The following is a 26,424-nucleotide window of genomic DNA, read 5'->3' on the forward strand; positions in this document are numbered from 1 at the left end:
ACTCTTATCAGATTCTTTAGTAGAAGCTTATAATTAAATTTTTTTTAAAATAAAAACTTAATTTAAAGGCCAAATCACGTTTCTCAGTACTACTTTCTCAAAAAAAAAAAAAAAAGGTTTCTTAGTACTAGTAAAGCCTCCAGCATTCTTTTTTCGCAGTGAAAGAATATCTCCTTCCCTTTGCCTTTCTTCTCCAGCAGATTCTTCTTCTTTCTTCAGCCAAGCGTATACTCTTGTGTTGGTTGTAAAAATTCTCCTATCTGCCAATTGCTAAAATCATTTAGATTGTTTTGGAGCTTAGGTTTTTCCAGATCGTTTTTATGAGAGAAAGTTGGGTTGATTTTGTGAGAGAGAGAGAGAGTTGCTTCCCCTTTGTTTCCTGACTGAAGAAAGAAAGAGGAAAAATAATAATCTTTTTTTCAACCGGGGATTATTTTAATGGTAATTGCTACAGTGTTCTCTTCTTCAAGAAAACTACTGTGGCAACTCTAAAAAAAAATTTTAGAGTTAGAGAGGCTGTTGCTACATAACATATTCTCACTCCCCACCTGGGTTTTCATTTTCCAATGAATATTCAAATTCAAAGGCTTTCATTTCCCAATCACACTCTCACGCCGGCTCCTCATATTATATTCCCTTCTTTCCCTCCCCCATATTCCACCCACCACTCCACCAAACTTGTGTTCAAATCTGGGTTTTGCAATTCACTCAAAAGGGTGTCCAAATCACCAACTTGTTTGAAGAATCTTGGTGGTTTGGTTAAGGTCAGATGTGGTGGAATGGCACAAAATAATGAGAATGATGATGATGGGTTTTACATGAGGAGGTGTGTGGAGCTTGCCAGGAAGGCAATTGGGCGTACCAGTCCCAATCCCATGGTGGGTTGTGTTATTGTCAAGGATGGAAAAATTGTTGGTGAAGGCTTTCACCCTAAAGCTGGACAGCCTCATGGTGAGGTAAAACCCACTTTCCTCTCTTTTTTCTCATGTGCAATAAGAATGAAAGATAGTTTTGTGTGTGTGTGTGTGTGTGGTACTGTGGTGTGTATTTTTTCTTTTCCCCTTTTCTTTCTTCAGATTTGTGCGTTTATTTTTTGAGCATTAAGTAGGTACTTAAGTTTTGTGGAAACTTTGTGGAAATATTGTTTTGGCACTTTGAAAGTGGTGATAAAGAAGACTGTTTGATAAGCATGTTTGGCAGTTTGGGTAATTCTCTACCTTTTTGATAAACTGATTCTGAACTTATGATTTGTTTTGACGGTAAGAGATTTCGAATGTGCTAACATAAAAATGGTTCTGCATTATTGTATTTTGGAATGAGTAGTTTATAAACAGTTATGTTCTTATGGTATTTGTGTTGGGTTATTACATGCTACTATACTAAAGGACCTAAACTATGTCAATGAACTCTGGCTCCAAAGTCCGTTCCTCCTATCACAACATTGGATGGAGGTGGTAAGTCATGAATTCAAAAACCATTAGATGCTTGTGAAACTTACTAATCAAAAGATTACTACACTGGACTATTTTGCAAAAACATTTACTACCATGAGCTACAAATAAAATAAAATTTCTATCACTTACATATATATATATATAAAAGACAAATCAAATAAATGAGCCTTAAATCTATTCTTTTAGCAGTATTAATCCATTTGTCAGTTAGCCTTAACCTGAAGTGACCTTATGAAACAATGATTGCAACTTAAAAGATTAGAATTTTTCTCTCCATTGCAAGACTAGTTAACTAGTTGTAGGATGCCATAGCTGTCATTGCAAAAAATCAATGTTCACTCTAAAGAGGGGGATATATATATATATATAGAGAGAGAGAGAGAGAGAGAACATTTGTGACCAGGAAAATGTTGTCATCTTGTAAGTTGCATAGAAAGGTTCCTTGATAAGGAGAAATATAACTTACATTACAAGCACCAGGTATGTTTCATCAATTCAGTTAAGGGCCACTTGGTTTATGGGTTACTAACAGTGAAAAAAATAAGCAATATAGTTTATGGGCTTATTTCTTCAGATTTGTAGTTTAAGGTAGTAAATTGGTTTGGAGAAATAGTTTAGTATTGCAAAATGTAATTTACCATTCATGTATATCTAGAAATTCAATGTTATTCTCTGAAAAATGATAGAGTTGGAAATTAGAGAGATAATTATAATATCTTGTTTATGTATAGCCTTTGCTGAATGTATGAAGTCAAGTGGTGAAATTTGCAGGTCTTTGCTCTGAGAGATGCTGGGGATTTGGCTGAGAATGCAACAGCATATGTGAGCTTGGAACCATGTAACCACTATGGGAGAACTCCTCCCTGCACTGAAGCAATGATTAAAGCCAAAGTAAAAAAGGTAGTGGTCGGGATGGTTGATCCAAACCCAATAGTGGCTTCAAAGGGACTGGATAAACTGAGAGATGCAGGAATCAATGTGACAGTGGGCGTGGAAGAAGAATTGTGCAAGAGGCTCAATGAGGCCTATATCCATCAAATGCTGACTGGAAAACCTTTTTTAACACTCAGGTAAAGTTACCACATTTTTTATATAATAGAAACCATTGATCATTAAATGGTTTTATATCTATTTATAGTCATACTATTTTATCTTGGTTTTTTTGTAAAACCTTTAATTTTCTTTGTTAAAAAATGTTGCTTGGGTGTTATTATATTTTGAATTTTCTTGAAAACTTGCTGTTCTAGCTTCTATTCTAAGTAAATATAAACAAAAATGTATTCCATTTAAAGAACTCTCTGTGACCTGCAGATACTCTCTCTCAGTTAATGGCAATGTTTTAGATCAGCTTGGTGAAGGAGTGACAGAGGCTGGTGGATACTACTCACAATTGTTACAGGAGCATGATGCAGTTATACTGTCTCCCACACTATTAATTGATAAGCTCTCCATTCCGGCATCCCAAGAACCTGGAGCCAAGCAACCCCTTTTGATTACAATAGCAAGAAATCCTAGTCCTCTGACCAGAATCCTAGCTCTCTCCACTGAAGAAACTGCTAATGTGATTATCTTCACTGACAAAGAGATGGATGTAGGGGACATAACAGCTCAACAGGGAATTGAAACAGTGGTTTTGGATCAGATAAATCTGAATGCAATTCTGGAATATTGTAAGCGCCAAGGTTTTTGTAGTGTTTTGCTGGATTTGAGGGGGAGCTTTGGAGATCTTGAAGAGCTTCTAAAAGAGAGTATTGAACAAAATTTGTTGCAAAAAATTGTGATGGAAATTTTGCCAATTTGGGGTGGAAGTGATAGTGATAATGAGAATTTGCAAGTGGCAATTAAGAGTCTGGATAGAGGACTAAAAGTGAAGAATTTACAACCCATAATCTCTGATAAGAAAATAGTGCTAGAGGGTTATCTTTAATGTAAGTGATTCTGTGATTGGAACTCGTTGCAGACACAACATAAGTGCAACAACCAAAATTTTGAATAATGGCCATTTTGTTCCGGCACAACTATGTGAACTTTAGAAACATATTTCAATGGCATGTTTGTAAATATTTTGAAAAATTGGACCACACATTCTGTCGTAAACAACATATCTTGTGTTTAGGTTTCTAAAAAACTGTTCTAGAAAATGGTGTCAAACACACATTTTTTGCATTATATTAAGTTCCCTAAAAATAGTTTTCCAATCCAATTTTTGGAAACTATTTACACTGTTTGAAAAAAAAAAAAAAAATCAATGCTCTTACCAAACATGTTATTTATGAGTTTTTAATATTTTATGAACTTTTGTGCTATGTCTTTAAATGTTTTAAATCTTTTTATGAATTTATGTTGGTCAATGAGATGGCTTGACTATGGATTTCTAATAAAATTATTGATATATATCGGTATAGACTGATATCCAAGTATTTGATTTTAGTAGTTGAATCAAATGGAAAATTTTATTATATACTTGCTATTGCATGTTCCATTTTAAAATAGTGTTTTTGAGGTTGCAAAACACGATTTTAGTTAAGGCACACAATTTCATATTTTTAACTAAAATTGTTTGTGACAGTGTGTAGGTAATTGTATAATAAGGAGTATGTGACTATTATTACTCTAAATCAAAACGGTCCCTAACTTAGAATTCAAGACATTGACTACTATAACAGTAAAATCTCAAATTGTTTAGGTTTTGTTTTTTTTTGTTTTTTTTTTTTTTTTTTTTTTTTTTTTGGCTGTCGTGGAAATTTTACCTGAGATTCCATTTTACTACAGCTTATCTGGCTTTAACAGCTCACTCTTTCTTTATTTATCCATTTTTTTTAATTTAAAAAAAAAAGGTATCACAGTCCTCTAACCTCAAAATGTTGCCCGGCTAGCTTTACATGTTGTCTTTCTTTGCATTTGTATGCAAAGTTCTGTAAAATGATAGCACAGAAATATGAACTAATTATTTTCGTACGAACATAAATTGTGCACCACAACCGCAATTGAATTTAATCCTAATAGACACTTAACAAAAAAGAAGAAGGAATTTAATCCCAATAGACAGTAGTAATAGTTAATTGTGTTGACAAACTTTACCTGACTAAGAATGCTTGGTTTGAGGCTTGCCTCCCTAGTTCACACATTGCAAACATGATTAGAAATTGTCTCCGTATTAGGACACAAAATGACAAATTCAACTTGTATATATAACCATCATCAAAATACAAAGAGAAATTTAATTGACTAGAAAGGGATTTGGATGGCGATTTTGGTTCAAATGAATTTAATTGCAAGTGCGATGAATGGTACAGTGGTTTGACGAGTTAGAGAGGTTTTGTCAATTTATAGAAGCTTTTTGAAGTGTCAACGAAAGGATCATAGGACTGTTGTAGAAGCTTTAGGAGGAATATGCTGGTGGGAAATTGGCAGCATTGAAGTTATGAAAAGGACTACAAGCGAATATCTTATAGCCAAGAGCCTTTGTCATAGCATTATACTTTTCTTTAATGAGAGTGATTGCAATGGTAGGATGCAAATGTATATTCTCCCAACTTGTTTTCAATTGGTCTAGTGGAAATCTCTTGAAGATGAGGTGATTGAGCTGTCATATCTCATTCTTTTGGTTAGGAAGAATAGGGTGATTTAGCCCTCTTACATCAACATTTTGTCCTTCATCAAGATAAGAAATAGAAAAGAAAACAAAAACTTATTTTGGTAAGCACTCTTAGTATATGTACTTTGACACTATCTGAGTCATCTAAAGAATCATTCAACATAGAAATGCAGAGCAGCCCAAATTGGTGATTAATTTTATCATCAAAACAAGTCTATTATATACATATGAAATAAGAAAACAAATTTCATGGGAGTAAATAATTTCATATCTACATACTTTGATGCTAAAGCTCAACTATAATGTGCGATTTATATGACAGATGATGCGTGTAATTAGCCACCAGCTCCGCAAACAGGGAAATATATGGGTACCATGCCTAGTAGCCTAAATTGTGAAAATAAAAATGAGCTTCCCATCAACCTAAGAAGTAGGACGACCATTTGGTGAGTGCTCCTTAGAGTGGCTCCTCATTTTTGCAGTCAACTGAGCTTGAATTATTTTGTCGGTTGCGATTGCTTCCTGAATATTATTGTGAACCAGCTTGCAAAGCTCATCCAGTGCCAGCATTGGAAATGGCTCTTCAATAAGAACACCAACCTACAGAAATCAATTATCATCATATCAGAATATGGAAACTGTATTTTGTTTGCAAAATATTCAACCGCTTGTGTAGCCACTTGGTGACACAAGGTAAATACATGTGACAGTTTCAACATTGTTAATTCATTTGAGAGAGAGAAAGAGAGAGCGTGTTGCTGAACACTATACAACTTCAAGTTAACAAATTTTCAACCCCCCCACCCCCACCAAAAAAAAAAGAAGAAGAAAGAAGACTTGCATGATTGAAGACCAATTGCTAAAGATTAAATAAAAAAAACATGTGCCTTGATGTAGACTCCCACTTTTTTCCATTTGTCTTATTAATAGTCATATATGGGAATCCTTAGCATCCATTATTTCTAACTTCATAACTAGGAAGACTGAATTTAAAAAAAAAAAAAAAAGGGGGGGGGGGGGGTGGGGGAAGCCAATGGATAAAACATAAGACTCGCGATAATTTGTTTCTCATCCATGACTCCCAATCCTGACTAACATGAGCCTTCACTTCTCTTTTTCATTTTATACCAAAATTGAAATTCATTAATGGGTTTATTTTCTTAAGTGCCCTTGCCACATCAGTCATGTCAGGGATGAACGATTCAGTCATAAAACAATGGAATTTTCTATAATAATGAGACTAGATAAACTGGGAACAAGCTTTTTTAGTGAGTAGAAAAACTGGTCAAAAAATCCAGATTTGGTCTTTATGTTCAAAATATTGGAAAGTGAATATCACATGAGAATAACTGAATAAGGACAAAACCATTTCTTCTGGGTCATTTTCAAATTTGAAACATGTTTGTTAATTGTATATTTCCTTAAAATTCTATGATTCAAAGTAGTATTTCCTATTGCTTTACTAGCACACATATACAAATACAATCACATGCATAATAAGGCAGACAGAAGCAATACATACTTCTTCTATGCAGAACAAAGAAGCAGCACTCATGAAAGTAGCGGGAATCACGATCCAATGGCAATCATCCCAGAGTATGATAGGAAGAGTGAGATGCCAGAGGACTAGAAACCTTGAGGTCAAGCGAGTGTAGGACAGGGGGATTGGGATACCCAAAAGTTGTTCACAAATACCAATTCCTTCATGGAAACCAGAGATCTTTGACTCCTGCATTACATTTGGAAAACTACAACCTGAATAAAAAAAATTACACAATGCACATAATTTTGGTAGTTTTGAGCATGTATTGGCATATAGAAACATTATAGTTTTAATGTAAATGTTTCTGGAAAGCTTCAAGAATGTACTAACTGCATAAATGTTTCTACTTGATACCGGTGACTTTTGATTCTTCATATTCAGCATTGTAAGAATAAAAAATCTGCCAATTTTACACCTGATTGTCTATAACTTTTTTTAATTTAATTTACACTACTGTGTAACCATTTTCCAACTTCTTGGAATGGAATAAAATAACCAAAACAAAAAAAGAAACAAAACAGGAAAAACCCTGGGATCACTTTTGGAAACTCTTAAGATAGCCCAAGAAGGGAATTACCAGTGCATTTCTCCTTGATTCCTCCAACGTTAGCATCTGGAGGCTTTGAGAGATGAACTCAATGATGCAACGTGGCCGATGCTTTGAATTGAGTACTATTGCCAGATCATCTACTTCAAGCACATTCTGGAGCTCTTGCCTAACATCTAGGCCATAAACCAAATGACACTGCACTTAAACTGTTCACATCAGTAAGTTTGTGTCACCAAGCTAAACCTGACCAAATCACATTCTCCAAATTACAGAAAAAAAAAAAAAAAAAAACATTGAACCTTTTCCCAGCACATCATATTACTCAGGAAAAAAGAAGAAGAAGAAGAAGTCATCACTCATCACAAAACTCTCATTCTCCATTTTGTTGCACCAGTACATTACTTGCTTCAAAATTCAATTTAATAGACCTTCTAATTAAGTAAAAATTCAAATACAATTACTTCTTTCCCTCACTAAGCTAAAAACAGAAGCAAAATACCATACCAAAAATAGCAAATTAAACAGGAGACTGTCTATCACTAACCTTAAGCGCAACCGGAAATGCCATAATGTACTGCAAAAGCGCCTTCTTGAGCGGCGCATTGACTGAATTCTCAACCCCAGAAATCACTTGCCTCGCCAAATCATTCGTCCCGGCAATCACCTTCATCCACGCCTTCCTCCCCTCCTCGAACCTCGAGTACGAAGCCTCCGTCCTGAACACCAACAACAGCGCCAGCGCCGGTGCTGTCAACTGGTACGGCAACGTTGAGGCCCTCAACACTGGGAAAAAACCCGGCAACCAGTGCAGCGACACAGCAGAATTGTAGGCTGCAATTATGGCCGCAAAGGAAGTGAAGACGATCACCGGAGGGACCAAAGATAGGATCACACGGGAGGAGAGGCTCGACGAGACGTGGCGCCAATGGCGAAGCGAGCTCCTATGTTGAATCCAGTTCTCGTGGTTGTAAAGAGTTCGTTTCTTTCGCATTCCTCGCTCTTTTACGTGGTCGGCCCAGTCGGGTATTGCGTGGAGGATTGAGATAAGGAACTCAGTGTCAGAGGAGGAAGGAGGAGGAAGTGGGGAGTTTGAAGAGGAGTGGATTTTGAAAGAGAGGGTTTTGGGTTTGGAGTTGAAAATGGAGGGAAGGGTAGTTGTTGTTGGGTGTGGTTTGAGGAAAGTTTTGGGGGTGAAGTTGGAAGAGAGAGAGAGATTGGAGATGGGTTTGATAGGGTTTGTGGTGGTTTGAGTCATTTGTGGGAGTTAGGGCTTTGAAGGAGAGGCAAAGAGAGAGCATGTTAGGGTTTCAGAGAGACTTAAAAAAGACAGATTGAGTGAGTGAGTGAGAGGGAAGAGAAGGGAGTAGATGGGTTAGTTGGAAACGGTTATTTTGTGATGGAGGTTTTTACACATGTTCAAATATATATATATATATATTTTTGGATAAAAATATGTAGTCAACATAGGCAGAAAACGACTGTCGTTTTCGTCTCTTGAAATTTATTAAAAATAAAAAATAAAAAGCAAACAAGCAAGAAAAACTAGTGAACTACAAGTGTGTCACAGGGAGGTAAAGAGCTCTCTCTCTCTCTCTCTCTCTCTCTCTCTCTGTGCAGCCGCCATTGCAAAGGAGTCGTTATTTTTAGTGAAGAACGTAATGTCATTTACAACTCCAATGTATTCCAAATGTTTGAAAGTCCTACCAACCTGAAGTGATTTAAAACAATTAATCTCTATTAATGGTGATCAATTGTGGTATCCATAGCGATTTGGAATATGTTGCATGGGTCTCTCGTTGCTCTTTGTGGAAGTTTTCCTCTATACTTTTGTGAGTGGTCGTGCCTTCCAGATATTTAGCTTGGAAAGTAGGTTATTTGCGTAGTCTTTTTTGTATCTTATTGATAGCAACGAGTTTTTGTTTGGAAATCTTATGTTCTTTTCACTGTAAATGAAGAAGAGTTCTTTATCATAGGGTTTTGGTTGTGTTGGTCACCTCTTCATGTTTTCTAGATTATACTATTCATACTAGTAAATGTTTTCTTAACAATAATATTTCGATCGATTTCATTCAAAGATTATATATATATATATATATATATATATAACACCCTCAATTGATTGAATTCTCAATTTCTTTATGCGTGTCGTTAGATTCAATACAAGTGTGTTTAATTTGGGATAAATTCTGCCTTGTTAGTTAAGAGGCTAATTATTTATTGTTTGCAATGTCAACCGATCCCTTAACAAGGACAAAAAATTAGATACCAAATACAATATCCATTGAACAAATTTATTGTTAGGACTCTCACACAATTAACTGTAAACCCCCACAAAAGCGAGAGCTTGCATTGGGCATGACCTTTTATATCCCTTCAATAAACTAGTGAAAAAAATGTCACATTGGGGATGAAATCTCCACAAAACAAGGTCACAAAGAGATATTAGAAGAAATTAACTAGATCAAAGTAGTAGTTCTTGCCACAACAGGATCAGTAAGAAGAGCTTTGAAACCCCTCAGTACCACAACACAGACACAGAAAATTTTGTGGAATCAACTTGTGAGGACCATGCAAATGGGTCATCTCCTGGTGGCATATCAGGGACTTCTTATTTTTTTGAAGTTGCAACCCACAACCACAAGCACTAAAAACATATCAGATTTTGGCAGGGCTCAAGATCTTCACATGCTTTTCTTAGATTGAGCGTGAGCTATTTCCAGGTTCCATCCAAGCTAGCTTGGAGAACATCATTTTTTTTTTTTTTTATATAATCAATAATACAAGTATATAACCATCCATCATGCAAAGTATTTGATTGCAGCAAGAGGCCCAACAATATGAAATTTCCAAAACAATAAAACATGTGTTAAAACAACTAGGTCCCACATTACAACTTTCAAAAATTCAACACAGGTTGTAAAATCCTTACTCAAGTCCATGATATTCCTATACAAAGTGAACTGCCCATCAATTAAGAATTTTCCATTGCACTGTTGGATCCCAGCTTCACCATTTGGTTCTCTTGAAGTTACTTCTTTGTTCCAAATATAAACTCTTTCACAGTGTTTTCTGCTGACACTATCACCTTCTTAATCTGCCATTGCAAATTTGTGTCATCACAAACTCCAGAAGAATACCAATCTTTATCATAGCATGAGTATGAGTTAACCATGCTACAATTAAATAGATAAATCAATTTCTTGTCAACAATAAAAGCAAGCACATATATTATCTTTTATTAGCTGAAGGATTGCCTCAGCAATATGGCTATTACTCTACAATATGGAACACAGGGTTAACTTTCTGGTCTACACTGTTGTACATGCTCTACTTACTATTTCATAAATATAGATTACGCATTGATCTAAATTTTTCAACTTGACAAATAAAAATCCAAAAGTAATCCATATTTGTCTTACTTCTTACCCCTAATGCAGTAGTCAAAAGTAATTTTACAGGAGGCTAAAAAAAAATCACCTTACAAAGAGTCCAGAAAAATTAAAAGTGTATAACCTAGAAGATTGGGTGTTTGTATTTGTGCAAGAATGTGCATGCACGCACACATACTTATTATTCTGGTCAAATTGAGGATAATTTTTTTTTTTTTTTTCCAGCTGAGTAACATTTCTTATCTGCCAGGATGAAACTTTGCAATGCATTCTCCACTGCATACAAGGAAGAAGAAAAAAAGAGGAGGGCTGGGGGGCAATTCTGCTTCTTCTTTTTTTTTGGAAGGGAGGGGGGGGGTTTAAGTACCATGCTTCTTTTTCATATGCAAATAGTTTCTTTACAAAAAAATTTCTTTAGACAAACATGCTACACACAATAACCATTTTGCCTATTCCCTGGTTTTCTCTTTAAATGTAAATCCTTCCACTGATTTGTGTCTTCATAGAACAGAAACTGCTAAATCTTATCCCAGAAAAGATGTTTTAACGTTAAATTCTAAAAGTTTTAACCTTGAAGACATTAAAAGTTCATAGAGAGAGAGAGAGAGAGAGACTGTGTCCTCTACTCCAAGACTATGTTTTACCTACTAAGAACAGGTCATATCTTTCATCCTATGCAGGATTGGTAATAGCATCAATCACACTTAAGCACACAAGCTTCTTCGAACCTAGGCACAACAAGAGTGCTTAATGAAGTAAAGCACACATTTTTCAGATATGATGTATAACAAGTAATAACCTCTAATAGAAAGATCCATAAAAAATAATAAAAAAAATTAATGAACTCGATATAGTAATATATTTTTTCTGCAGGCTCAAATGGCTAGTGCAAATGCACAAAGTTTGTTAGTTCAAATTCTACACAAGGTACTTCAATTTCTTAAATTTTTTATATGGTAATTTGAAACAATTATCAATGGACTATATGACTTATCTAGTCATATAAGTTTAATCATAACATTTAATACAATTCTCATGTACTACATAAAAATACATAGCTGTGATAGCTATGATAAAAATAAATCTAAAAGGCAAAGACCAGAACAAGAAAAGTACATAATCCTCGTTTGAGTCCTTTGATATGTAAGCAAAAAATTGTGTAGTACAACACCTTAGAAGTTGTGTTGGTATAAAAAATCAAATATCCACGTGATCCATTTAAGGTCAAGTGGTTAATTTAAATAATTTATATTTTTTTAGCCAAAACAAGATTAAAAAAATATAAATAGAAAGAAAGAAGTGCATATCCAAAATTTGTAATTCTTTAGTAAGCACCAGAAAGCGTGCTTTGTTATTCTTCAAATAGCATCAGAAAAGCACACCCAAGGCATGCTTCAATAAAGGAGCTTTAGTTCGGCCAAGGCCAAGTAAAATGCTTGGACCTTTGGGATTTGAGCTTTGAGCTTAGATGTTTAGGCAGAACACCAATACTCTATAGATCACCATGCTTCTTTCTACATTTACCTTGTATGATCCTCCCCTCACCTGGGTCTTCGTTGAACATAGCCAAATCATTAGAATAACCTCCTACTACCTTACCCCTTATATGGACGCATCAATTCTAACTCCACACAAACTGTCTTTGCCACTTGTTCACCTTAGCACTTACTTTCTCTTTTTCTGAAAAACCTAAGATTCTATACCACAAGGCATGGCTAACAATAATTGAAGCACTGCAGTCAAGTATTCTATAAAGGCCAGGTGCAGAACCCCCAATGTAAGCGTATTGCAATCAAAGTATTCACATTATGACGAGAATCAAGATGCCAATGAAGTCTAGATAAAATAGCACCTCATTCCCTTGCATGGGCAAGGTAGAGGGTGAGATCAGAGGGTTCAAGATCCATCAGGTGCGTGTATAACTTAACAATAGACAAATTATGATAGAAATCAATATTATCTTTTTATTGACTAAATTGAGCAAAGGGAAGATATCTTACTCAGCCAATATATACCAGATTTTGCAACAAACAATCAAAGAAAAATTAAAAGCAAAAACATTTGTAATTAAGTAAAGGAAATTAAGAAATGAATATGATATCAGATAAGAAAGCATTCAAGATATAACAAGATAAAGGAAATTAAAGAAAACCCACATCACAAGCTTCAAACTTTAACCATCCAAAAGCATTTGCTCCATTTGTATGCTAACATATTCTAGAATAGCATACGTCCAACAACCCAAAAAACCCAAACTTTTTTTTTTTTGTTGTAAAGTCTCCCATAAAGTTTCCATCTCTTTTTTCCTATAGATTCTTCACAACCAACTAGACCCTCAGACTAAAAACAATAAGGAAATAAGATAAATGATTTAAGGAGAGAAACACACATACAGGGTCGAGAACATTGGGTTCGGAGCCATAGTCAGCAGTCAAAAGAAAATAGGAAGCAGTCAGAGTGGCCACCATGGTTGTCCTTCTCACAAGCTTGTCTGTCTGTGGGTTCACCATGCTTTTTCTACTTCAACTTTGCACATTAAAGACTGTAAAAGAAAGAGAGAGAGAGAGAGAGAGAGAGAGAGAGAGAGGGTTTTAGATAAGAAGAAGATTTTGGAAGAAGCTGGGTTTTAATATCAGAAACGACCTCGATGTGTGTCAATATATCATTGGTCTCTCTGTGACTGTGAGAGACTGGTTTGAAACTTTAAAAAATTGCACAGCAGTTAAACTTAAAAAATAAATAAATAAAGGGCCCAACCGGGTTCGAACCGGTGACCTCTTGATCTGCAGTCAAATGCTCTACCACTGAGCTATGGACCCTTGATTGTGACTATCATCTTCCATTTTATTTTATAAATAAGCTTATAGCTAATTACCTCATACCAAATCTAAATTACGAACTACATCTCTAAAATTTAGAATTGTTTAAATTTTACATCCTGAAATTTCAAAATTTAGATTTTATCCCTTAAATTTTTATTTCTTTTGCATTAGCAGCTCCTTTATCCATATATTTTGTTAAGTGTCATATAAAATTATCACGTGTGTTTAGTTTATCCAATAAAATCATGCCACATCATTTTTGTAGCATTAAAAATGACATCACATCATTTTATTGAATAAACTGAATACAAGTAGCAAACTTATGTGGCACTTAATTAAAAATATGGACAGATAAGCTGCTGATGTAAAAAGAATTGAACTTTATGAGGTAAAATTTAAATTCTAGAACTTTTTAGGATGTAAAACTCAAACACTTCCAAATTTTAGGGGGTATATTTTGCAATTTAGCCTTCTTCTTCTTCTTCTTCTTCTTATTAATATTATTTTAATTCAAGATACATTTTTCATTGTTGGAAACATCACACATTTAAAAGATTTCCTCCTATTTAAATCCTTCAATTTTAAAATGTAAGACACAAGACATTTAAAATAGACAAATAGTTTTAATAAATTTGTGTAAATCACATAAAATCAAATAAATGCCACGTGCCTTATATCATACTAAAAATTCGAAGAAATTAAATGATTTAAATGGAAGGGCATTTTATCCCACACCAAGCAATGTCATTAAGATACAAAGCTTTTTGCTCTTAACTAATGTTCTAAAATTGGATTGTTTAAAAAACCATAAAATGAAAAAGGTTCTTGAAACGAGATAATATGGAGGTTGGATTGCTATGATGCAATAATTGATTTTATATTAAACATAATACAGATAAATAAATAAGGGAACAAATAAATACATTAAGTTCCCTAATATTGAAGCTCCAAAATACACAAATTAGTTAATTTAAGACCCCAATTTTTTTTTCTTTTCTAAAAAAAAAAAAAAAAAGAGAGACCACAATTTTTTTTCCTTTTTTTGGTGGGGGATGCAAAAACAGTGTTAAGTGTCTCGGTCTTGATAGTATGATTTTTGTTTTCCCCCCACCCCAAAAAAAAAGAAAGGAAAAATATAATCATTTTACAAACTTATGGAACTCTAAAGATCAAATTGTAAATTAAAGAAAGATCCTAAATTGGATTGTTTTAAAACTTTTTAAAGATTTCATTTCTACTTTTAAAACTCTAAGCAATCAATCTTTTTAAGGATTTCACATCTACTTTTAAAACTCGAGCAATCTTGTCTTCCCAAAGTTTTGCCATACACCACTGGTATGAATCTTGGTGGCTTGTAATGGTCATTATCTCGAAAGAAGTCGAAAAGATATAAATAATATCTAATTTCATCACTGAGAACTTTATAACTCAATTGATACTTCTTGATGTTTAAAAAAAAAAAAAAAAACGTTTAGGGTTCAAATCTCATCCCCCAATTATCAAATATATGCATAAAACAAAACATTAAAAGAAAAGCCCATGCATCAAAGCCGCTTAAGGAACACCAACGAAAGAAATAGGGGTGCCTAGAAAGAATATTACAGAAACAGACAGACAACAAGAAATACTAAGCTATCACTTCTGCCGATCCCCATGACAACTTAGTTGATCCTAAAATATGCAACAATAAAATTATTACATCCATTGGGTTAGGTTCTGCAAAGTTTCAGCTGTCAATGTTGAATAAATTAGTGTACACACGCACGAGCGCGCACACGCACATAGACTCCCATTATTTTCCTTAAGCCAGCTATAGTGTGAAGGGAATTACTTTATTGGATTCCTCAATCGAAATGTTTCTTTCGTTTCTCCATAATAGGCCGGTTCCTTGGCTGAATAAGTGACAAAGTTCCAGCCAAAAGCTGATCCTCCAACAATGTGTATCCCTTGACTTCGACCATCTTCAGCCCGCTGCTTCTCAGATGGTTTTGAGAATACCCTATCTGGTTGAGGCTGCTCTGTTGTTGGTTTAACATCCTTGGGCTGCTCTTGTGGTTTTTGACCATCCTGGTTTTGGCCTTCTGGCACATTCTTATTCTTACCCAAGGAAGCTGTTTCTGCTGTGAACTCCTTGTGTAGTTCCACCAGAAGCTTCATCTCTGCAAATTGCAAAGCAAATCTCATGAATCAACATAAATTACATTCTTCTTGTCCACCTTAATAAATAGCGACAGGCAACATCTCAAGGACTTGGTTCTGTCATCAGGAATCTTAGATTCTATAATTGCTGGAAGTGAATGGGCACAAGAAAGGGTGCTGCCTAAGAAACTCAGGACAGAATATTCATTCTCTATGATCAGTAACTCTAAGTCATGAATAAGACCAATGGCTCTTTAGTATGGATGCAAATCCATCTCATTACGCTAACAACATTAATTCAGGGTGACAAACCAGCTTAGATTTCAAGATCTTCAGCCAAGCCAAAATGAATAAACCTTTTCATTTACATATCTATTGTGCAAAGATAATTTAAAAGAATAATTTGATGATACTAATTTGGAATAAGAGAAGATAAAGTACTATAATTACAGAAAAAAGATAAAAATGTGATGCCTAAAAGATTGAGACTGGCACACAAAATGGAAGATGCCTTTATTAACCTTTTTACATGGAGTTAATGTTTAGGTAACCAAATTGCACAAACACAGGGATGATTCTGTTCACCTGTGTGAATAACATAGAGAGTGTTTTGATAAGCTTACGTTCTCGTATTTCATCAGCTGCCTTGCATTTCCGAAAGTCAGGGGTCCGGAGAGCCTTCAATATGATAATCAAAAAATAAAAATCAGGCCTATCATGATTGATAAAATCTATCACACAAATGAAGCAGTTCCAAAGCACTCTCATGTCGCCAACAGTGGCTATATATCAGATGAAATGTCAGGAACCTTAAATTCCTTTGATCATGTATTTGTTATCCCACAATGAAAGAAAGGAAGGGGGAGAAAAATCTCAGGAGCACTTGACGGCTCAATTCATCCATGCACAATCTATTGTAATGAATGTGAGAAAAATACAAAAGAAATGATACACAGGTCACTTCAGAGCACTGTGATGGGGGAAATGGAAATAGTTAACAACACTACAATTACACAACCATTAGTCAATGCAGCCATGTAAGCAATTACAGGAAATGATGATGATTAATTACAAAATATAGGGAAAAAAAAGAGAATATATACAAAGATTAAAGCTTTTTATTCAAGAGCAATGCCTAAAACCAAGATACTTTACAAAACATCAAAGTTATCCACCCTACTGGTTAGAGAAATTAACTTTTATACCGTATACACGATGGGGATTCTCTTATAATGCATAACCAAAAAGCATATAGACTGCATTTCAAGGTCAATGTACAATATAAACTGATAGATCCCTTGTAAGCCTTGGGAGAACTTTTATACACAGTGTGTACTTAAGCAATTTCCTCTTATCAATAGAACTCTGATTACTCATAAGCCTTGGGAGAACTTTTATACACACTGTGTACTTTAAGCAATTTCCTCTAATCAATAGAACTCTGATTACTCGTAAGCATTGGGAGAACTTTTATACACACTGTGTACTGTGTACTTGAGCAATTTCCTCTTATCAATAGAACCTCTGATTACTCATCAAAATAATATACATATGTCATATGTGGTTTAAAATTTGAGATCAAATTACCAATCTTTTTGCTGTTTCCAAATAGGCCTTAAATCAATAATTAAGCATACTCTAGGGTACTATACCATAAATCATTTCATTTTCCTGAAGGCCGCATCAGAAGGTAATAACAAAATTTATGCCAATGAATATTATACCATACACACAACACAAGCCAAACAACAACAAAAGAAGGAAAATAAACTCTACTTCCTCAATCCTCATAGTGTTCCAGGTAAAACATTATAAGCAGAATCTCTCAGTCACTAAAAATAGATCTTTTTCCTTCACGTTTCATATATATCACCAGAGCATGTCTATTGCTAGTTTAGATTATAAGTTCACAGCAACCCAAAAAAAAAGTTCAAAATTTTCTGAGAATTTTACCAACTTTCAGCAGTTTTTTAATTCATCAAAATTTACCAACTTAAGGTTCTGCACACGATTAGGAAAGACACCTTACTGTGATTATAACAATACTTTCCCATGTCATTCCTAACCTCAAATCCCATGTCAAGCAACTCTAAGCCATTCACCAAAAAAATAAAATTTAATATAACAAATAACAGTGCCCGGATTACCTTTTTCAAAAGCACATAATTTTAACATAGGAAATGTTAAATTTTGTACCAATTCCCACAATCCCACCTCTTACTCATAAGCACTAAAAAGACACAAAACATTACAAAAAAGGAAGAACAAGATCACATCATTATACATCAAGAAAAGAAACCCAGAAACGAAATTACTAGAAAACTTCAATACAATCACAAATCCTGTACCCAATTAGTGCCAATATGTACTTAAAAGAGAAAAAGGAAAAAAAGAAACACAAACATGCATGAGACAAGAAAGCAAGATATGAAATCACACAATATCTTAAGAACTAACAGTAATTCTAAGTAAATTTGTAGCTTTGAGCAAGTGGGTATGAAGAATTTCACCTCGAGAAAATGAGGACGAAGATCCCTAAGAATAGAGCGCATCTTAAAGTAGTTGGAGTTCTGGAAATGAACACTAGTAGTAGTGTCTAGTGGTCTCTTCTTGGACTTGGGAGGTAGAGAAGGGGGAGGATTTGGAGGGGGACACTGGGCTGTGTTTGGGACTTGAGTCGGAGTCGGAGTTGGAGTTGTTGTTGGTGTTGGTGTTGGTGTTGGTGTTGGAGTTGGCGTTGTTGATGGTGTTGGTGTTGGCGTTGATGTTGGTGTTGGAGTCGGTGTTGATGTTGGAGTTGGTGTGGGAGTTGGAGTTGGAGTTGGTGTTGGTGTTGATGTTGGTGCTGGTGCTTGAGTTGGTGTTGGAGTTGGTGTTGGTGTGGTCTGAGATGCCGCAGCTTCTTCCATTGTTGATGTCTTGTTCTTGTTTGAGTTCTGAGTTCTGGGTTGAGTTCAACTGTCGAAGTCGATCCCTAAGGCCAAATACAGGACAGGGGTGTTGCTCACACACTTTATTTCTTTGTAAGTTTGTAACGGACGTTACTTCAATTTTTTAAAGATTTATTTATTTTATTTTTGGGGAAGAATTCCTTTAAAGATTTTTAAAAAGTAAACAATTAAAAATATTGAGTTTTTTTAAAAACAGTTATAAATTAAATTCAGCTCATTCAAAAAAGAAAAAAGAAAAAGTGCAACAGCATTATGTTTGTGTTTAAGAATTAATATAGTTTGAGTGTTTAATTCGTAAATCTTAAAAGTTCTTTTTTTTTTTTTTTTTGAAATTAGGGCTAAATTGTCTTATTTTGAAAATTCAAAATTTAAGTTATTACCTTTTGAAATAAAAAGTTTGCTTTGTATTTCCTAAATTATAAAGCTTAGAATATAATTTTTTTTCCTCCTTCCCCGATGAAAAAAGCTATATATATATAAATAAAAATTAAAAAAAAAAAAAACCCTTGTTCCCTATTGAGATGAGAAAAGTGTTTGTGTGTATTTAAAAGTTGTTATTGTAGAACCAAGAGTTAAACATTTTTTGATATACATCATTTGTAAGTCTTCAGAACATGTGTTCACTTAAGTTACAATGTATTTTATTTTTTTAATTAAAATTTTCCATGAAAAGATAATACTATCTGTGTTGTTGTTTTGAACTTATATTTCCCTTTTTTTGGGGGTATTTTGAATTTAAAACTATTTGAATTTTATTGGTTTATACAACCAACTGTTTAAATTCAATTTTAATAAATAAATAAATAACTACTATTAAAATTCAATTAAGGAACTTAATATATTGCATTTAGAGTATTGTACCTAGATTTTATCCTAATTATGTACTTTACTCTCTTTTTTTTCAAGTAAACAGTAATATTTATTAGAACAGACACGAAAATAATAATAATAGTATTTTAAACTGGGTTTATAATACATTATATAACCAGAATTCAACTACAAAAAGGTCTAACCTTTGTAATTGTAAACTAGGGTTATTGTAAGCACGTACTTAAGTTTTTCCAATAAGGAATTTTCTCCTCCAAATCGTCTACCAATTTGAAATAATTTATCGTTGTGCATTGTATTTGTATAGGTTGGAATTTGGTACAATATTAATAGTTAAAATAAATACTAAAATAATGTTAATCAATATTTATCGAAATACTAATGATAGTAAAAAAATTCAACAACATTCATTAGCCCTTTCTTGATTTATGTTAGTCCAGCCTGACTTTTCCATAAAATTACATCAGCTTGTCTATTAGATAAAATCAAATTTCCGATTGAAAAAAGAAGGGGAAAAAAATACATAGAATGTCTTTCACAGGTGCTTTTAATAGCCATCAATCAAATACTTTTGGTAATATCTTGATTCTCATATCATCCACAATAGTTAAAAGAATAAAACAATCCAAAAAACCAACGATTTTACATAAGCAAGAAGAAAACAGGCATTCAATCTATACACAAATTACAAACTTGTGTAAAATCTCTTCCCACTGATTTTTCACATTTTCTTTTTCCATTTTCATGGAGGGAGAGGCAAAATGCACAATTGAAGAAATAGTAAACAGAATAACAAAAAATTCCCAGCCCACCAAAAAAAAAAAAAAAAGAAGCCAAAACCCAAACCTATCCAAATATTGTTTGTCCTAAGTTTCAATCCAATGACACCCTCAAGAGCATATATCTTTAGAACATGACTGCCCTATGGAATGAGTGCCTTGTCTGGAAGTGAAAACCATGCAATCAACAACAGTGGTAATCAATCTTCATCTGCGAACTGCCACAATGGGGAGAGTGAGAATGACAATCTTCACTTCAAATTTCACTTCTGTCCAGCAGTAGCATTCCTCTTGGCTTCAAGAATTGTACCCTCCTTAAGTGCTGCCTGTGCTTCATTCTCCATCTCAAGTGCAGATAGGGCAGCAGACTGGAGATAAGAAGCAATGTGCCACACAGGGGAAACAACTTGAGCTTGCATTGCATCATTGAGTGCTTCCTGACGCATGTCACTCATGAGATAAGACAAACTACGGCGTGCATAAACTGTTGGGGAAACCATGGTTCCACCATCAACAAACTGCAAGTTAAACAACAAACCATCAGCACATTTATAACCAGTACATGCATCTTAAGTAGCAAGAAGAATAATCCATCTACAGTTATGAACAGGATAGACCCTAAGGAGACACCCAACTGGCATCACGCTGGAAACAACTGCTACTTAGGTGATGAGGTTCCAGAAAATCTCCGGCCAAACAGAAATAATATTCTAGAAGATTCACCCATAACAAGATCGCCTGTATAAGCCCAAGGGATAGCACAATTGGCTGGAGACCATGCCTCATGAAAGGGAAGTCGTTCGAATCTCTCATTTCTCCCCTTCAGCCAAAACTCACTTAAAAAAAAGGGGGGGGGGGGGGGAGAAGAAAATCACCTGTGTATAATTCTCTATTGCAGCTCTAAAATCTTTCTGACGAAAAGCAGCATCACCCTTTTTCTTTGAATTCAATGTTTCCTGCATTTGGTCGGTCCACATTTGAAAAGAGAGCTGTGGTGCAACATAAGATAAGAATTTTAATCATCAATATGTATGAGGTTCTTTGCATGTTAGACCGAGACAACAGGAGTACAGATACATAAGCAGGTACAGTTAAAACGGCAGAAATGTTTTAAAGAATGAAAATTGTCAGTAATAACTCCATGCAAGCATCTTTAGAACTTCTCCAATGCCTGCTATGCCCAAGAATGACTGTAGAAAGTAGAAACTAAATTTAGACAAAGCTAAACACGCAAAAGGAAAAAAGAAAAAAAAAGACCCTAGTGAATGAATCATTATCATTTGAAACATATACAGAACCTCATTTGCCACTCCTTCATCATCTTTATATCCAACATTTTCCAAGACCTCATGGATGGCAGTCAAGTCCCTTCTTGAGCATGCCTCACCAAGTGGGGACAGAGGAGAGAATGAAGCACTGTGAGGAATACCCATCAAGACATGAGAAGGTACCTGTATAGGAAAGTAATTTTTATTAAATATAATAGCAAAGATAATCATAATAATAAAATTAAATAAAAAAAGAGCACAATGATACAAAAGGGAGTTCTATGAACTGATACAACCAAATGGGGAGTGTTTCTGAACAAAAATCAGCTACAGGAAACGCGTCAACCAGAAATTTACAATTTAATTCAGCTAAATTACTCTTTTATGTGTCCAAATGAAATGCCTGTGTCACACTTGATTTTAATGTACTTCGTGGTGTATCAAGGCACTAAAACTAAGACTTACCTGACTAACCACATTGAAGTTATTGAGTTTAACAGAACTGTAACCTGACATGACCCCATGATGATGAAAATATGTATCAGTTTAAGCTTTTATTACACATTACTGGGCTCGTATTTTAATAGATTAAGCTTTTGGGAGAACTGGTTTCATAACATAGTACCAGAGCCCTGTTTGACCAGAAGATTTTTAATTCTAAGTCTTGGCTTCCATGTATCTTGTCTTTTCTTAGCAAGTGCAAGGCCCACAGTCTATTTAAGCCTGTTCTTCAATCAAGTTTGTTAGCATGTCTGCATGTTTTACAAACGACTTCACATTGGAGATTTGAAGGTGGCACTCAACTGCTAGAAGGAGAGGGGAGTTGGGGGGGGGGGGGGGGTGAAGCTTTCAGTAGGATAAGGAGGATCTTAAGTTCAATGGTTGGGCCCTTTGACTAAAATCTCAGGTTTCTGAACAATATAATCAAGAAAGAGTGGAATGACAAAATAATGGGATACCTATACGTGGTAACCTCAAAGACTTCAATACTACATAGGTCATAATCTTCATCACTAGGTTTCAAAACTCATCAGTAACCCTATCAGTCATATTCATCTTTAGTTGACAGCTCACTTCACATAGACATATTCCAAGAGCTAGCTTATCCCATTCTCTACAACATTCCAAGTTATAGATCTAGAGCCTATTTAGAAACTTTTATTAAAACATCCAGAGCAGCCAACTGATATTCCAATTTTGAGGTTGAGAATAAAACGCCTTACTACTTGAGAAACTGACCTCTGTTTCCTTCTGAAGTGGAGTCAAAGCAGCCACTAACGACTTTGGATTAGGCCGTTCTCGAGGTTCATACTGTAAACATCGGGAGGCCAACCTTACCAACTCAGTCCCATCATCATCAGAAAACTGTCCTTCCAAGCAAGAATCAGTCAGCATCTGAAGATTCCTGTCCCGAATCAGGTCAAGGGCCTGGAACGAATCACTAAAGAATTAGTCATTGTTTTTAAATACATCAGAGAAAATGTCAAGTGCAAGACTAATAACATTTTTATTCCAAGTATTATTAAGGGTAGACGCAACTTTAATGAAAATTTCATTTATTTTTCTTAAAAAAATTACTTACAAGCACTTACATGGCTGGGGGGAATATGCTTTCCACTGATAAGGTCAAGCAAAAGAGTACCAAAGCTGTATATTACACTTTCTGGTGTTACTCTCCCTACAATACACAAGGCCCATGAAATTTAGTCTTCAAATATCAAATCTTCCAAGTCATAGTATTTTGTAATGTGTCAAAACACAATATAGATTATAGTATAGATTTTGCATCATAGAAGAGCACAAATAGAAATGGCGACAAGTACTCAAAACCAACACCATTAAATGATATTACATAATAGGGTCCTATTAACGAGCGCCCTTAGAGCATTTGTTAATATACCATTTTAGAAAAAATTTAGTACCACTTTCATGGGAAATATAAAAAGCTATAAAAAAGTTAGTTATTTTTCTTTTCCCATAAAAAGTTTAATTCTTAAACCAATGCCCTTAGGCCATCCTTTAACTTTTCCCTACATAATATAACAAAAAATTATAATTTTTTGCAAAAGGTACATACCGGTTCTTAAATACTCAGGAGGAGTGAATGCTAGATTTGTGCTATAACTTTTTCCATCCCTACTATTTTTCATCAGGCCAAAGGTTGAGAGTCTAGAATTACCATCCTGCAAAATTCTAATAGATAAATGGAGGACTGCATATCAAATCTAACTAGAATTATGGTTTTAAATAAGAGGAATGATAAAATAATTACCTCATCAAATAAAATTCTGTAAGCATTAAGGTCATGATAAAGGGCTCGCCCTTTGCTTGTACAGTATTCTAGAGCTTGTGCAAGATGAAGAACAACCCTTAGTCGCATTGCCCATTTCATAGGTTGTGTTTCCCCTGATAGAAGATAGCACCATATCATTTCACATCACAATAATTTGGAAAATTGGTGGTGGAGCCAGCAATTTTAACTAAACAACCCTTATCACATTGCTCCTTTCATAGGAGTTGGCTATATGGTGGCAAACAATGCACTTTTAAAAATTAAAGTGATTAATATATAAAACCTTTGAGTACACAACGCATCAATACAAAAGACTTACAATGAAAAAGGTGCTTTGCAAGAGTTTCATTAGGCATATATTCTGCCACAAGCAATCGCTCATCACTTTCACAACAGCAACCAAGTAGATTTGCCAATCTTTGGTTGCGGAGCTGACCAACAGATCTTGCTTCCTCCTACAGTTATGAAAAAAAATTTCAGAGTTAGTACAAGTCTATAAGGACCAACTTAGCTAAAGATAATGAAACTGTTCCTGCTATCATATTCAGCTCTATGAAAACATGTAGATAGATATTGCCTTTGATCACCGAATATACAAGGCATGTTTCATAGCTGCAAAATGATATAGCCATAAACAAAGAAGAAATAGAAAATGGCTAATTACCCCCAAGGGAACTGATAAAAGCTTGTGGCAACAGGGGAATGAAGTTGTAATTTAACATTGGTGTTGAAGACAATATAGAACAGACCCATCACTAAGTGTTCATTTAATGCAGGAAAAATCATGATTTGGATGGGAAGCATAAGGTGAAGAGCCTTATAACACAAAATAACAACAAATGTCCAGTTAGAGGTAAATAATAATCTACCATAAATTGCCGGGCGTCAGGCCAAGCCATCCTGTTAAAGCGTTTGACAACAATTCTTGCCTGATTTTCCAGCTTCCCTTTATAAACAACATTCGGAGCTTTCTCTCCATGCTCTGATACAATATTTTCCACTGCAAACCCAGATGTAGCATTTTTAAGTTGATCAAATGTAAACTCACGGAATGCAGGCAACTGGTTGAGCTCACTCTTCTCCTCATTCTCTGCAATAAACACAATAATCAGCGTCCATCAACCATCTACTCAATTCTCCACAAAAAAACACAAACCACACTGTAAACCACTTGCACTCACCAACATCAGGAGTTTCAAGAACCGATGCCTTCACTTGTGAATTTGAGCAACATGGCATGAGTTTAGAGGACTGACAACCCATCTTCCAAAATCGAAGCTTATTTGGCTAAAACCTTTCAGTGATACACCTATCTGTGTAATTAAACTGAGTGCTGCACATCCAAGCAACCCAGATTCACATGCACTAATTCAACCTTATTGCAACAATAGCTAGCTTCTACCAAACTATGGTTTCCCGATCTTGAATGGTTGAAAAGCACACTAAAACGGGTTGAAATGGCAATTCTCTACTCAAATTCCTCAGAACCACAATGCCCTGGAAATAAATTTAACAGTTCTGTATTAGTGAGATAAGCACCAAACAATGCAAATTGCTCTCAGATCAAACACATTATCAATTAGATTCTTCTGAGTATTCACAAATGGTTTTAAGTAAATGATCAGATAATGAGAAACTAATATATAAATTAAAAAAAAAAAAAAAATCCAAGTGAATCTGTTTGAATCAATATGCAAATTTGCCATAAAGTTTTCTGGTTGCATTGGCAACCATAAACACAATGCAGTAGTTAAAGTAAAAACATTCCATTTCTTTGTTTAGTTATCAGCCTTTTTTCTTTTTCTTTTTCTTTCCTTTTTCTGCCAAGAATTAATTGCTAACTAAGTCAGTAACTGCAGTTCGTACTCTTTACTAGAATCATAAATAACCCAACTACTAAAAAAAAAAAAAAAAAAAAAAAAAAAAAAAAAAAAAAAAACACACCAAAAAGAAAATACCTTTGAAAGCTTTACTTTCCTTACTGAGTCAATCTAGTTGAGACCGAACTCAAAAAAACTTGATGACCCAGATTCCAAAACCTAAAACCCAGTAAACCTCAGCTTCCCAATTGGCCCCAAAACAGCTTCTTTCTCCAATTGCAAAGAAAAACCCTGATTGAGTTTCAGTTCTATCCGATTAAAAAAACTGAAACCACAACCTTTTTTTCCCCGATCAAATCAACAGCTTTACAAGATCCACATTTTCCCTTCAAAACCTCGTTATCAAAGTAGTTAAACCAACCACTTCTCGATCCACTAAAAATTTTCAAAACAAGAACCAAAAAAAAAATCTCACAGAGTTTTCAAAACCCAATAATTCCTCAACTTCTCGATCTAAAACTTAAAACCCACAAAAAGAATTCAAACAAATTAACAAATAGCAAAACCCAAAAACGAGGAGGTTGAAAAGATCTATGAATAATAAGAAGCAGCAGCTAGTGTTGGAGTTTTCTTCTATAGCTGTTTGATTTGGTCTTTCTTTTTCTTTTTTTGACAAACTTAATTATTACCGACATGTCACGATGATGATTATTCAAAGTTCTGGAATCTGGTCATTATTTTATTCAAAAAAAAATTGTTGGAATAAAAATATAAATAGTAATCACATGAAGATGTTTGTGACTCTGTCTGTTTCTTGTTACATTTGTTTTGTTTTTTGTTTTTTTTAATGCTGTTAATAAAAATTTAGTTATTATTATTTTGAAAAAAAAGCACCGCCAATTGATTTGGATTTTTATGTGGGGTTTTGGGGGGGCCAACGGGCAAGGAAAAGTAGGGAGGTCTTTAATCATTCGGTCTTTCCTCGTGCTC

The 26,424-nt window shown here is 34.6% G+C and overlaps 5 protein-coding genes and 1 non-coding gene across 6 annotated transcripts; 1 reads left to right on the top strand and 5 right to left on the bottom strand.

Moving 5' to 3' along the window:
- The first annotated feature begins 112 nt into the window (after positions 1-112).
- Positions 113-3,527, top strand: LOC115957768 (riboflavin biosynthesis protein PYRD, chloroplastic). Its single transcript, XM_031076090.1, has 3 exons — positions 113-956; positions 2,226-2,524; positions 2,766-3,527. Exons 1-3 carry the CDS (start codon positions 567-569, stop codon positions 3,379-3,381), a joined length of 1,305 nt encoding a protein of 434 aa, XP_030931950.1. The 5' UTR covers positions 113-566; the 3' UTR covers positions 3,382-3,527.
- Positions 3,528-5,220: 1,693 nt separating this feature from the next.
- On the bottom strand, positions 5,221-8,536 carry LOC115958000 (UPF0187 protein At3g61320, chloroplastic). The gene is made up of 4 exons (XM_031076362.1): positions 7,690-8,536; positions 7,173-7,340; positions 6,575-6,781; positions 5,221-5,652 (listed from the first exon to the last, which is right to left on the bottom strand). The coding sequence occupies exons 1-4, from the start codon at positions 8,398-8,400 to the stop codon at positions 5,476-5,478; spliced, it is 1,263 nt and encodes a 420-aa protein (XP_030932222.1). The 5' UTR covers positions 8,401-8,536; the 3' UTR covers positions 5,221-5,475.
- Positions 8,537-9,933: 1,397 nt separating this feature from the next.
- Positions 9,934-13,206, bottom strand: LOC115954481. Its single transcript, XM_031072341.1, has 2 exons — positions 12,928-13,206; positions 9,934-10,239 (listed from the first exon to the last, which is right to left on the bottom strand). Exons 1-2 carry the CDS (start codon positions 13,042-13,044, stop codon positions 10,174-10,176), a joined length of 183 nt encoding a protein of 60 aa, XP_030928201.1. The 5' UTR covers positions 13,045-13,206; the 3' UTR covers positions 9,934-10,173.
- A 75-nt stretch (positions 13,207-13,281) lies between these two features.
- On the bottom strand, positions 13,282-13,353 carry TRNAC-GCA. The gene has a single exon. It is a non-coding gene; the product is annotated as a tRNA-Cys (tRNA).
- Positions 13,354-14,832: 1,479 nt separating this feature from the next.
- On the bottom strand, positions 14,833-18,512 carry LOC115955178 (UV excision repair protein RAD23 homolog). The gene is made up of 3 exons (XM_031073234.1): positions 18,006-18,512; positions 16,119-16,173; positions 14,833-15,515 (listed from the first exon to the last, which is right to left on the bottom strand). The coding sequence occupies exons 1-3, from the start codon at positions 18,402-18,404 to the stop codon at positions 15,184-15,186; spliced, it is 786 nt and encodes a 261-aa protein (XP_030929094.1). The 5' UTR covers positions 18,405-18,512; the 3' UTR covers positions 14,833-15,183.
- A 1,385-nt stretch (positions 18,513-19,897) lies between these two features.
- On the bottom strand, positions 19,898-26,232 carry LOC115955179 (serine/threonine-protein kinase BSK3-like). Its single transcript, XM_031073235.1, has 11 exons — positions 25,573-26,232; positions 24,796-25,111; positions 24,484-24,704; positions 23,934-24,069; positions 23,594-23,727; positions 23,399-23,504; positions 22,914-22,999; positions 22,561-22,749; positions 21,352-21,504; positions 20,929-21,042; positions 19,898-20,571 (listed from the first exon to the last, which is right to left on the bottom strand). Exons 2-11 carry the CDS (start codon positions 24,875-24,877, stop codon positions 20,317-20,319), a joined length of 1,476 nt encoding a protein of 491 aa, XP_030929095.1. The 5' UTR covers positions 24,878-25,111; positions 25,573-26,232; the 3' UTR covers positions 19,898-20,316.
- Between the last annotated feature and the right edge of the window lie 192 nt (positions 26,233-26,424).

This window comes from Quercus lobata, chromosome 8, assembly GCF_001633185.2.
Source record: "Quercus lobata isolate SW786 chromosome 8, ValleyOak3.0 Primary Assembly, whole genome shotgun sequence".
NCBI lineage: Eukaryota > Viridiplantae > Streptophyta > Magnoliopsida > Fagales > Fagaceae > Quercus > Quercus lobata.